Source organism: Enoplosus armatus, chromosome 1, assembly GCF_043641665.1.
Source record: "Enoplosus armatus isolate fEnoArm2 chromosome 1, fEnoArm2.hap1, whole genome shotgun sequence".
Classification (NCBI taxonomy): domain Eukaryota; kingdom Metazoa; phylum Chordata; class Actinopteri; order Centrarchiformes; family Enoplosidae; genus Enoplosus; species Enoplosus armatus.
Genome location: NC_092180.1, coordinates 5,798,972 through 5,812,841, shown reverse-complemented (window position 1 = coordinate 5,812,841; position 13,870 = coordinate 5,798,972). Strand labels below are relative to the sequence as shown.

General features: G+C 40.5%; 1 protein-coding gene across 1 annotated transcript; it reads left to right on the top strand.

Moving 5' to 3' along the window:
- The first annotated feature begins 1,437 nt into the window (after nt 1-1,437).
- Nucleotides 1,438-13,603, top strand: LOC139283469 (mucin-15). The gene is made up of 4 exons (XM_070903487.1): nt 1,438-1,502; nt 5,511-6,388; nt 9,242-9,412; nt 11,727-13,603. Exons 2-4 carry the CDS (start codon nt 5,530-5,532, stop codon nt 11,846-11,848), a joined length of 1,152 nt encoding a protein of 383 aa, XP_070759588.1. The 5' UTR covers nt 1,438-1,502; nt 5,511-5,529; the 3' UTR covers nt 11,849-13,603.
- Nucleotides 13,604-13,870: the final 267 nt, after the last annotated feature.

Genomic DNA, 13,870 nt, shown 5'->3' with positions numbered 1-13,870 from the left:
AAGATTTAGACATTTCTATTATTCACGTCCCTGATGAGGCTACATGATCCCATTAGCTTCAAACACCGGCAGGCCAAGCGAGGTGCCAGCGACAAGCTGTCTGTGTGCTTGGGACAGTGAGCCGCTGTTAACCCTCATTTATGGCAGTATATCAACAGGTGACCTCCAAACAATGACACCTTCGCAACAAATGTCTTTCGGTTGTGATAATAAAGTACACATTTACTGCACGTGTCTGTCTGGATATGTGAATGTTTTTGACCAGTAGGTGAAAATACGTAATGCAGTTCTGAAGTCAGGACCAGCCCAATCAAATACAGACATATTGTATACAGTATACAGTCATATTTATTTTAGTTTAAACATTCAAAAGAAAAACATCTCACTGAGGCATTTCAAATCGTGGTCAGTGTCTGTGTGTTGTGGTATGTATTTTTTGTCCGCAGGAAAACCAATAGATCTTTTCCACGGAGGACATTTTGAAATGTTGCAGTAGCAAAAGGACAGGGTCAGGTGGCTGAATTCCATTTAGCTGCTTCAGTTTCACAGGCCTGGTATTGTGCATTTGGTCTCACTGTCACACTGTCATGGTTTACTTATTAGTAATCCCACCTGTGATTGTCCTACGATTAAAGTTAAAAAGTCTGCTGTGAAAAAAGGCCCATGCTCACTTCTACTGGAGGTACAATGAGGTTACCTTGGATTAATTAATTAGTATTCATTTCAGATTCATTAACAAAACAAGTATAGCTGCTCCTTTGTTCTTGACTCACCAAAGCACACCAGCTTTGAGTGCCACTTCATCCGCCTCACTCGAGAATTCAGTCGCTGCGTGACTCAGTTCACTGAGGAATGACACAAAAAAAAACAATCCCGGCTCATTTGACGCACAGTACCTGTGAGTTCACAAAGTCACACGTCACCCGGTAGCCTGATATAGACCAGAGACAAAGGCGTGGATGAAACCCGAGCTCGCCAGCCTCCTTTCTGTTGCCATGACGACAGCAGCCGTTTCCAGTGCCTCGGTGAGAAAAAAAAAAAAAAAAAAAAAAGAGCTCAGAGGACCTGTGGCCAGAGGCTCCTCCCATTGGGGGAATTCACAGAAATCTAACCTGGCAACCTGGCAACCTGGCAACAAAACATTAATATCATCAACTTATTTGGATGGGACCATGAAAAGAGGCGGTTACAAATTGACTCATTCCCCAAACCCCTCAACCCTCTTCCCCTTCTCTTGTCCTCTAATTCATTTCCATCCCTGTCCTGTGTGGCCTTTTCACAGCGTGCAACTGGATGCGGTTCAGGGTGTGTTGCTTTTGCTGGCAGGTGTAGGAGCAGGTTGAGCAGGTTGTTCCCTGAATGCCACTCTGTTGGGCCCTCCTCCCTCCTTCCCTGCTTCTCTCTCCAGGCCGATTGCTGATTCACTCTCACATGTTGGCAGCTCAGTGAAGAGATTTTGTTGCCTGTGCACCTGTTCTCATCTGATATAGCTTAAGAACAAGGTAAGGATTTACTGAGGAGGGTTTTAATTCTTTGTCTTATTTTTTGCAGGAAATGTGTGGGCTATAAACTGGATGGGTCTAAATATGTTTAATGAGATTTGAGTCGCTGTTATATTTTTAAGTTAAACTAAGAGAATCTTAATGTAAAGAATAATTCACAATCATTTCTGTATTTGGCAACTGTAACATGAATGAGTTACACTTAAAATGTGTAAAATGTGTAAAATGTGTCTATACATATATATATATTTTTTGCCACCGCTTCTTCTTGTGAGAGAGTAAAAATAGAGCATCAGAAACAGAAATGCTTTTATTTTCAATGTGAAAGTCAAAAGAAAAAACATCACAACAGCAAGTGACATACATACTGTAGGACCTTACATAACATAAACAGGGGAATACATACAATGCAGTTACACAGGTCTTAGTCACTTTTACAGTGATACAAACCCTGTAGCGCAGTGACTAATGAACTTGGGATAAGTGATGGAAGAAGTATTTAGGTCATCTACATGAATAAAAAAAGCAATAACACATTATAAAAACACCATTTCTCTCTGAAATGTAGTGTAGTAGAGGAAGGTAGTAGAAGAACAAGTACCTCAAAATTGTACTTGAGTTACCTGCTTGGGATTTTGTCTAACACAGATATTGTGCGACGCAGTAAATGTATAATATAAATTACAGTATATCAAAAGGTGATAATAACTCAGGTGAACTTTAAACAAGATGAGTGATTTAACATAATAACAGCATAAATGTCAGGTAATTACTGTCTGCGTGGAGGGAGCTCACAGTGTGTATTCGTATCGGTGTTTCTTTAAGTCGGTGTGTGTGTGTGTGTGTGTTTATGTGGGACCGGATCTCTGTGAAGTCACGGCTGACAGAGCTGTCGAGGTGATAGCTGATACAGACTCTGACAGACCAGCAGAGTGGGAACTCTTTTCAACTGGCGGCTTTCTCTGAGCGCGAAGGGTCAGAAGTGAACATCTCTGGTTGTTTCTGAGCCGACGCGGCACAGAGACTCTCAGAGGGGCGGGTCGTTTGCTGCTGTCATTTCTAAAAACAGGTGGAGAGTTGTCCCACACAGCTATGCCCAAGGTGATAATGGATGTAAAGATATTTTTCATTATGGACAGGAAGTGACACGTTGAGTTTACGCAACAAAGGAATCACTGGTTTGAAATTCAATAGCCCTCATATGCCATACATAGTGGTAACAAGTTTAAAGTCTGCATGATCTTCTTCTAAATCTTGTCCCCACACATTTACACAGGACAAATCAAAACAAACCAGTGGCTCCGCTGAGCTGCCTGTCATACTGGTTCTCCATTAACTCGTTTGCGCCTGATTCTCCGCCGCCTGCAGCCTAATTACACTTATATCCTCCATCGAGTGTTTGTAAGGATTCACTCTTACATTTTTATTATTATTTCTCTGTCAGATGCAGATGGCTTTAAATACCACAATACCCATGAGCATTAGCTGCTGTTTCATACATCACCATAGTTGCCAAATCAAAAGTGCACAAAGTGTAATCATTAGCTTCTGCACACCATAAGAGGGTGCACACAACATCACTTTAAGCTCTGTGATTGGATGTTTCGTACTGAAAACGCTTTGCAACTCTTTTTCGTCTGGTGACAACTTGGCAGGTCAAAACGTTAACCTTTGACTCGTGAGCGCTGAAAAATGCTAAAAAGGCATTTTCAGCCACGCTCACAGTTGCGAACTTTAATCTCAAGGTGCAAATTAATCGCTCAGTTTATTCCAGTTAATTATTTTCCACAGCTGCAGTATAAACCCTAAATTGCCCCCTCCTGTCTTGGTGGATAGAGCCATTTTCTTTAATTATGTGCTCTTAGTATGGTATAATCATCACACTTGAGTAGTTTGATTGATCTTGTTTCACACAGCAGGCTGGGTCTTTTATTTCCTACAGAATATAAAAAAACACAGAAACATGGCTGTTGAGTGGACGAGCTTGCTGAGACACTGACCACAGTTGCACAATCCTGGCTCACTGGTCATTGACAATCAATACGATTGTAACAAAAACAACAGTTTCATCTATTGGAAGTGTGAAAAGGATGAGAGGTTGAAATCCCAACTTGTTTTTAAAAGATTTGATGAACAATTCATTGGTTTAAAAGAAAATTAGTTCTTCTAAATGTATTCTCAGCTCGTGGTACCCTTATTGACTTGTTGAAGTATGTTAATATGTTATGACAGAAATGTAAAATATCCAGATCTGCATGCTCAAACCTCCTTTGCTGCAGGCCACAACATTACACACTGTAGAAGGAGCCATTTGCACTGATTATAACAAGAATCAGCTCAGAACAAAGCAACAGATCAACAAAGTGATTCGCAGTGGGAGTGCCCCGTAGGGAACAACTGGAGATGCAGTCATTTGTGTATTGAAGTGAAGCTGAGGGGAGAACACATCTCTCACAGGGCACCTGTGTAAATTCATGCTGTCATAAAGTCACGGATCTCACTGGAGATTGTTATGGGACTGTGTCGAACCGTGGTTACTCGCTGTGTAACAATGCAGGGATGACTGCGTTGAAATTCACCAACAAGCTCCTGATGTAGCAGCCAGGGATGTCACGTTCATGACGTTGTGGCCCAAGTCCACCGCACCATCAACTGAGCAGTTCCCTGAAAGACGGGAGGTGGGACGGGATTAGTCGTTCAAGGATTTTCATTATGACTTGTGTCAGTGCAGATGACCTGCGCTGTTGAAGCAGGTGATTTTGTGCTTCTGGAAAATCTGAACAAGCTGAGATGTCTTGCTGCACACAGTCTTTGCGTGTGGTCGGGGAGAGTTTGAAGGCTGCAATGAACAGTTTCACACCTGTGGCTCTTTCCTGATGGTGCTTGTCCTCAGCGGGCGGTGAACAGACTCCACTTTTTTTGCTTTTCATCTTCATTTGAAGAAAATATGCATTTATGTCCAGCGTCCAATGTCTTCATATCCTGACTCAAAATTACAGGGGAAGGACTTTAATTATGTTGTGAAGCTGTTACCATGGGTATGGGTTTGGAGGAATGACACACAAATACTCACAGCGAATGCATCTTTGCATGGTTATAAGAAAAGCCTACTATATGTTACATGCTGCAAAAATATTTACATTCATTGTTCTCTGCAAATCAAGTTCTTCTTCCTCTGTGTTTCTTGCTACTCAGTTTCTGAATGGATAGCTGCCCTGTGTGGATCATTTCAAGTTATCATGGATATATTGTCAACATACAGCAATGTAGAGTTGGGTGATATGGTTGAAACAATGATAATAACACGATATAATAAGACCATTTTCCCCATATCAGTGTTTATTGCGGCTTGGCAGATGTATGCGAAATCACATAAAAAATTGACAATGTTCACTTCTGGAGCTCTCAACCGTATGACATGGTCTTCATTAGCAGATTAGCAGATTAATTTTGCTCAGTTTGCTCGGAACTGAGCTTCATGGTTGATTTCTGACCTTATCCACTTATTTACTTTTGACCAACTTTAGCTTTCAACCTTTAATCTCAACTTTTAAGACGATGGGGATGAGATGTCTGAAAAGTGCTCAGAGTAATGTTTGAACATCTACAGTTCCATGACAACTGAACAAGCTTCAGACAAAGACCATGCGTTACAGTCGAAAGCTTCTGAACAGTCAAGTAAGGGGGACCTTGAACCATGAAGCTCAACACATAAAAAAGGCTCAAATTGATTTTCAAGGCAACGAGAGTTTATAAGTTCCTCTATTCTCTTCACGTGTAAAACAAAAATAACAAATATTTATTGACAATCTGCTGAGAATTATTCATTTTGACAACAGAATTTTGTAAAATGATAACACAGTCAGTCCACTGAAAGCTGATAAACAATAATATTCCTTGTATGTACAAATTGTGAATCTGAACTTGCTCAACCTTTGGCACTTTGAAAATGGATTATATTTATTTCAAGAAGGACAATAATGTTCTATGTTCTCTCTTGTGTTTCAGAGTGAAACCAAAAGGGAAAATGGAACTGTATTTAAAAATCACAGCAGGCCTCCTTCTGCTTGTACAAGCCTTTCACCTGGCATCGCTCCAGGAATCAACCGACTCTCCGGGGCGGACAATTGATCAAAGCTGGCTCCGTGTACCAGCCAAAAATACAGCTGGAAGTCAAAACGCTGTTGCAGGTACTGAAGAGGAGGCAGAATATGATCTGGGAGCGGATGCGCCTGCTATGGAGTCAAGTAATGATTACAGCAGTGGGATAGCATCTGGCTCCATGGCAATAAATACTGAAGAAGAGGAGAATGTGACTAACCAAGATAAGGATGCAAATGAAACATCTGATGATCTGCCTGTTGTCACTACCACCGAGCCTCCCACATTTCCAAACGTTACAACCAATCAACCTGAATCAGCAATGAACGCCACCGTTTCTCCTAATAATGCAACTACAGAGCCAACAAACTCAAGCCAGATCAACATGACAGAAGCCGGGGAGGAACTTTATAACTCAACGACGGCTCCTCAAAACTCCTCAACTCATCTGAGGGCACAAAACTCCACCAGCTTTCCAGATTACTCCAATCACACCGATTTCCAGACGACGGTCACCTTGGCTCCAGAGAGCAATGCTACGCAAGAATCCACTACAAAACCAGATGAAGATGCAGGGTTAACTAATGCTACAGAATCTACCAACACAACAACCACAACGACGCCAGAGATAAATGAGACGTCCACCGCGTCTTCATCTACAACAGTGTTCCTATCTGAGACCACAGAAACGAGCCCTGCGACTACAACTACCGCTGCTCCGAACACACCTGAGAAGGCCAATGAGACAGACAAAAGTGCAGCCTCAGGGAGCGACTCAGAAAGAGGTACTGCTGCAGTTTCAGGTGTCACAGTATCTGGTGCACATTTCTGTGTACAGAAAAATACCTTTTTTTGTGTGTCTTCCTAGCAGCATGACATCCGATAGATACCAGGAAAAAATAAAATTAGTGTTAAGGTTTGAGCAATAAGGCAACAGAACAGACACAAAATCCAGATCACCTACAGAGACTTGGTTTTAAAGTAACGCTGTGCTCATTGCAGAACATATTTCACTGTTACTTGTTTTACACATTGCCTTTTTTCCGCCCTTTCACTGACCCACATTTGCCTACATCTATTTTCCCACTGCAAGAGGACAAACGCCCCTTCTTTCAAAGGAAAAGGTCAGATTGGGTTTCAGGTGCTATCGATGTGACTGCTATGAGTGAAGGGGTCTATTACAACCACCTTCTCAGCGGGACAATGAAACTCTGTTTTAGTGGCAAAAAAAACTGAAAGAGGCGGTCAGGGACTGAGGTCAAAGATACTTGTGCTGCCTCTGTGCAGGGGCGTGAGACTAGTCTTTGGTGTCGACCACAAGATCAAGGTGATAGGACTGGAAATGGCTATCTATATATATCTACCTGAAAATCAGAATCAGTGTCAGATTAATTGACGTTTTTAAAATGAAAACAGCTGTACAAGGGATGTGCACATGTTCACAGTATAAAGTATAAAGAATATGTGCAGAGATAATAATCCAAAAATGTGCATTAATGTAACGCATTGAGTCAGATGTGGAGACCTTATGTCAATGTTAGGTGTAGCGTCCATGGGGCGGGACAAGAGACAGCGTCAGTGGGAGTCCCAGGCCTTGTTGATGAGGCCAGTTGCAGTCAGGAATAAAAGACACTTCTCCTGCAAAATGTATGTGGGCGAGCTCACTGCTGACATCATGGCAAGAGGGGAAAAAATAAGGCCTTCAGAGTGCTGGCACAAGGTTGGGATTAAAATAAAACCCACATCACATGGACAGATGTGACAGCAGGACATAACACTAACAGATGATGGCAATAAACCGTTGGAAAACAGTTGTGAAATTGTGGGCAACACAGGAAGAAAAAACGGCTCCACAGTTACCATGACAGGCACAGCGTGCGCACAAAAACTGTACAAAAGCACAGACGGTTGAGTACAGATAAACACAGTCTATAAATATGAGCCTACACGGCAACTTTTTGCTTTTACTGCCATCAATAAATAAAAATATCCATTCACTCCAGCTGGTTGACCTCACTAGGCCAAGGCAACATATAGCTGTTACAATGACATCAGGTTGTAATGATATTTCATAATAATACAACAGGACTACGAGTCTATGGCTTTGCTAGCAGCTCTGTGAGGCTGCATATAAGTGCTAACATCATGCAAGCATCAGCATGCTAATATGCTCACAATGTCAACGTCAGCATGCTGACGTTTAGCCTGTATAATACACAATGATCGCCATTTTAGTTTACTGTAACATGTTAGCTAGCATTCACGCTAAAGTTAATGTACAGCTGAGGATGATGGGAATGTAGATTTGCAGGTATTTGGACATGAGTCAAGTCAGGGCATCACCAAAGACGGCAGTATTCATCCTCAGGGGAACACGTATATCTGTTTCATAGCAATCCATCTAATAGTTGTTGAGCTATCAAACCGAAATGGTGGACCGACCAACTGACCAGTAGACTAAGATTATTAGCATTAACACTTAAACACCTGTAAGGGATTTAGATTAGGATGATGTGATTTTATAAGCATGTATTTTGTTTTGCTGAACCTATATCAAATATAGAGGGAAATATTTTATACTTACAGTCAACCTCAACATATTTGTGAGCCAATATTCAAAGGAGAGTGGGGTAAGATGACCACATCTCTACTTAAAAGGTTTCCCCAATGAATAGAAATGACTAAAACTAAAACTTTCACTCATAATCTATCATGTCTGCTGTCAAATAAGTGAAAAAATGCGGCTAAAGAAAACGAGAATTGAAATAACAATGCATGAAAAAAATGGTCTTTTGGTTCAATTTGAGCTTCAGGTTAGGAGTAAATTGATCTCAGCAAGTGGGTAAATTGAGCCATTTGTAGATAAACGGAGCCACTGAATTATTTATGTGTGAGTCCTGATAAAGTTCAAATGTAGTATTTCACTGTCTAAGGATATTGCATACAATACTGTCACTTTCACAAACAGCCTTTCTCCCCCCACTTAAAGCTCTTTAAGTAACTTCAACTATTACTTTTTACAATTAGTTTAAGTTTTCACATGCAATGTTAAGACACTAATTAGAATGGTGAAGGTTAGAATAGGTCAGCCTTGTTACAGCAACTGAAGCTCTTGTTGATTGGTCACTTATATTTTGAACTGTATGCATCTCACCTATCACCTGTACAGCTGAAATAATGTGAGAGCCCAGATGTTCATGTGTGCAGATAATAATGAGCTCTGTGCTATAGTTACATGTCTGTGGAGAAACGGAAGCAGTTGTCACTGCATTAAGTTAGCTATGATTCAATATAATGGGAACTAAAGTAATGTTCAGTCACATTTCACCTTAGCTCGATGATGAGCACAGCCTGCAGCCTTTAAAATATATTTAAATGTATTCAAGAAATTATCGTGATTTTGGCATGTTAATTGCATTAATTATTGCAGCGTAAATTAGTCAAATCTGTACAGCTGACTAATTGGGATGTGTATCTATGCAGAGTGCTGCCACTGGAAACACAATTTCAAAAACACATTTCAGCCATAATTATCTGACAATTAACCCTCAAAGACGGCATTTGATATAAATAATTCTGTTGTTGACAAATTATGTATTATCTCCCCCCTCCCCTGACCCTTTATTCCTCCAATGAAGGTTTGGCCTCAGATTCCAGCATGAGTAAGAGAAAGGGAGCGTGGGGGGCTGTACTGGGCACGGCGGTGGCCGTGGCCTGCGTGGGACTGGTGGCCTACATCATCCTGAAAAAGAAACACCGGAAGGGTTTCTCTCACAGGAAGCTGGTGGAGGAGTATCCTGCAGACCCAGGTATGTTAAATCCTGCAGCCGCCTTGTACAGTAAAGGCTGAACTTTGTTCAAAGGAGAGTTCCACACGAGGACACGTGTGATTACACGGTTATCTGTGATTGCTTCATGAGGATTTAATTAGAGTCGCCAACTTGATCTGACAAAGTGTTCTAATATTTAAAAAACCCTCAGGTAGGTGGCCGGCAAACACAGTGCTAAATACCCATTATTATCACTCGCTCGCTCATCGCTCAACCACTATTTTCCACTAGTTCTGCATTTTTATAAATCGATTAAACACACTAGCTGTAACGTGTTAACTAGTGAGCTTTAGAGATGTTGGTAGGCAAATTGTGTTACCTCCAGTTTTTATGCTAAGCTAAGCTAACCGGCTGCTGGCTGTAGCGACACATTTAATATACAGACATGAGAGTGGTATTGATCTTCTCATCTAGTCAGAAAGCAAATAAGTGTATTTCCCAAAACTATTCCTTCAAGCCCTTGGTTGCTCTCTCTCTCTCTCTCTCTCACACACACACACTCCATCCTGCTTTTAAGTAAGTAAGTAAGTTACCTTACCATGCAAAATAGGATCATGTACTATGACAGCTTGCAATTTGTCTCATTCTTGCCATGAACTTAGAGGACGACAGCATTGTGTTCTCACGGTTCACACTGCCTCATACTCACTTAACCTCTCTGTTACGGTCCCACTGGAATTAAGCTGCATGTTTTTTTCTACTGCAGCGCACATGCTTGCATATTTAAGATGAGTAAGATTACATTCTAAGTGATGGGTCCTGAGACTGGTTTCAGACATACGTTCTGAAACACGGGAGGGGCAACAGGAGGCCTTTCAATGTGAATTGATCCTTGAAAAACACGCTGCCCGTACTCAGAGGCTCCCTCTTGAAATGAAAGCAATCTTCCAAAAATGGAGGAAAAGCTGTGGTAAACAGCTTTTATACAATATACCTTTTAACAATGTAGAGGGATAAAAAAAAAAGCATTGCTCAGCTAATGAACTCGCTGTGCACCAGTATAGTGGCAACATGAAAAAACACGGCAACAAGATTCATGCTCAAAAAAAAAATGATAAAAGGCCTGCGAGAGGCCAGAGAGGGTCTGCCATCTCTATCATACGCATAATTATTCATCCGTATAGATGTTGTTATTCAATACCACTGCTGATACCACTGTCCTTGCCCTGTGAACTACAGTTACCAGCTAAAGTTTGTTGGCTTGGAGGCTAAAGAAGCATTTCTGATCCCCAAAGACCTTGTTTTTCTCCTTTTAGTGATAAAAAATATATTAACTAATCAATTAATTTAAAAATCACTTTGATTTTTGGCTGCTGGAATGGTAACTTTTGATCTCAGTTGTACTTTAACCAACTATACAACTTAGAGTAAACATAACAAGTCAAGTCAGTTTTATTTATACCCCCAATTTACAAATTTACCCGCTTTACAATCTGTACAACATACAACACCCTCTATTATTGGACCCTCAGTTTGGAAAAGAAAAAGCCCACTCACACATTTACAGACAGAAACATGTTTCTTTATTTTTGAAATTATAGCTTGTCGAAGAGTGACTGTTGGGAATCACTGCTTATGATTCTCCAGAAATGTAGGCAACATTTTCTCAGTAGATCCTGCAGGGTTGGCAACCACATCTCTGCGTTGCAGTTGTTATTTTGTCGTTAAGTGTAAGAGCACCTATTTACCTTCAATCTGCCTTGTTTACTCTTACCTCAGTAGTGATTTCCTACATTTCCCCAAAATTACTTTCAGAAACCTCCTTACAATGGGGGTGAACCTGCTGCATTCACTACTTGCAGGTGCAGAGGACCATAGTGACTCAGGAGGAATGATGATAGTTTGTTCAGGAAAAGAGCTTCGTATGATTGATTTCTTTGAATGTTGGTCCAATTGGAAGCTCAGCAAGGGAACCCTTCCTCTCAGTATCAATATATCAATAATGTCAATATGATGTTGCATTGTCTATGTTTGGCCACTTATTTGTGGGAATAAGAACATTACAAGCCAAAACAACAAAGTAGACACAAGTACATCAACAGTAACCGTTGGATTATAACGGTGATGCATGTGTTTTAGGGTGGATTTTACCTTTGATACCAGATTTCAAGTCAAAGTCAAAAACATGGGACAGGATTTAAATACCACTGACAGCATCTAAACCTCCCTTGTAAATCCAGCATTAACAGGGGAAAATACATGCTACTTTTCTGCATAACACAAGGTCATGATGAGGCTTTTAAACTGAAGAGTTAAAAGGTACAAATGTTTAATGTTAATATTTCATTTCTAGTTCTCAGATTGGACAACAGTGGCCCTTTGGACTTGAACTTTGGTGGTTCGGCCTATTACAACCCAGGACTCCAAGGGGACAACATCCAAATGACCAACTTTCCTGGACGCCTCCGAAACTGAAAAGACTCCCCCAAGACCAAAGTCATGAACTCCCTTGAAGGAAAGTCTGACAGTGATGCTTATTGGCATTTGATAGACAATCTATAATGTGGAGCTTTGTAATTAAGACTGGACATGAAAGAGACATTTGTGGATGGAAATTACAAAGGAGTTTGCAAAGGTCTGTTGTCAGCCACCACAAATGATACTTGTTAGATTATGCATTGTGTTGAGTAGATTTATTGCATTGAAATAGAGGGATCGCTGAAGGCAATCTATCTGAACTACACTACAAAAGCCAAAATTAACTGTCAGCCATTTATGTACGTTGCCAAAGGGAATCAAATGAAGTCTTTCCTAATGAGGAATATGCTTTGCAGTCAATGAAGGATGTCAAAAATGAATATTTGTTATAACTTTTTGGTTTAATTTTGATTATTTTTCGTGTGAATGGGGGCCAGAAGCTGTTGTTGAAGATGAGCAAAACAAAAACATGAGCATATAATCAGATCAGCTAAAGAGAAGAAAGCAGAATGAGACTCCTGCTGATGCAAAACATTTGTGAAAGAAAAGTGCTGTTGTTCTGCAGCTCAGTAAACAGATGACACAGCTGGCCCGTTGAGGCCTTTGTAACAAAATTCAGAAGCCATGGTGAACAATAGCATTATCCATATCAACAATCACCTGCTGTTATGGCATCAGGAAGGCAATAAGAAGTTCAATTTGAATTGCGCTTTCAGATATTCCACAACTGGCAGTCACAGCCAGAGACTGAGAATTGAACCGTCAAACCAAAGACTTGAGTTTGTTTTTCTACACCAGTGAGGGAGGTGGAGGGAGGCTGGGTGCTGTTTTGTTATTCATAGACTGAGGTTTTGGTATTCAGGAAGGGAGTTGTGTATTTGGTCTTAGCACTACTCAGTAGCAACAACTATATCATCATAATATACTGTTTAAATCTTCTGACCTCCAGGTGTCCAAATGGAGATTTGAGTTTCTCGTAGCGACAGTGTGCACCTTGAAGAGTTACATAGCGTTTACCTGCTGCATACCTGGAACAGGATTAGAACATACCTGATGCTGAATTTTGAAAACTTAATTTTGTCTTATTGTTATTCTTTTCCTAAGTTTGCTTTAACTTTGAGTGACAACCTTCACCTATAAAAGTCTCTTTTTTTGAGACAACGTGGTTGTGTAATGAGGGAATAGGCAGGGATTAACTACACTCTCTCGTCCTTTTATGTATCTAATGCCTTTGTACGATAACATCTAACAATAGTTCATAATTGTTAATTTCTAAACTTTTCTGTGTTATATAAAAAAACACACCTTTATAACTGTATATGTGAAGAAAATCCATCCATAAAATACACCTTTCATCTCCCTCAATCTGTTCACTTATCATTACGTGAGTGAAACCCACACTCGATCAATTTACATCCTGATTATGATTGATATGTGCCTCAGCATGGCCTAAACAGCCAACAATAACTCAGTGATGTGTGATTCTTTTGCCGTGATAAGATGGTTCGGCGGCAGGCGCGGCAGGTCTGCTTCCTTCCTCGCTCTAATTCCAGACATCAATCAGCGCAAGAAGCATTTTGTCTGACTGAGAGAGAGGAGTTCTGTGTCGCAGTGTTAAAGAATCGCAGTGATTACTGCAGAAATAATGCACGGCAGGTGGATAATGGGAGACTTCTACATCAGTTACAGCTGCTTGTAAAATGTTATGGAACTTGATGATGCCTTAATAAACAACCAAACCCCCACTTTCAACACTGTTTTCTTCGTCTTGTGATTTAATATTAAATGCTTTCACATGAGTTTGAAAATCGTCTAAGGATTTCCTCATATTCAAGATATTCTAACAGAAATGGTTCTTTTATTCATTAAAACATGCAGATACACACACACTGCTTATTCAGCATCAAGTACATATTTGCACAAGCGAGGCTTTCTTTCATTCATCACAAAAAAACGTGCTCTGTGGGTAGATTGTGCCTGTTTTAATTAAGCACAACAATTTAGGATGTGATTGTTTGG

Bases quoted from the DNA above. Each gene is read 5' to 3' on its own strand.
- LOC139283469 (XM_070903487.1), top strand. From the start codon at position 5,530: ATGGAACTGTATTTAAAAATCACAGCAGGCCTCCTTCTGCTTGTACAA. The intron at 6,389-9,241 runs GTACTGCTGCAG...CCTCCAATGAAG, and splicing joins AGGGAGCGACTCAGAAAGAG to GTTTGGCCTCAGATTCCAGC. The intron at 9,413-11,726 runs GTATGTTAAATC...TTTCATTTCTAG, and splicing joins GGAGTATCCTGCAGACCCAG to TTCTCAGATTGGACAACAGT.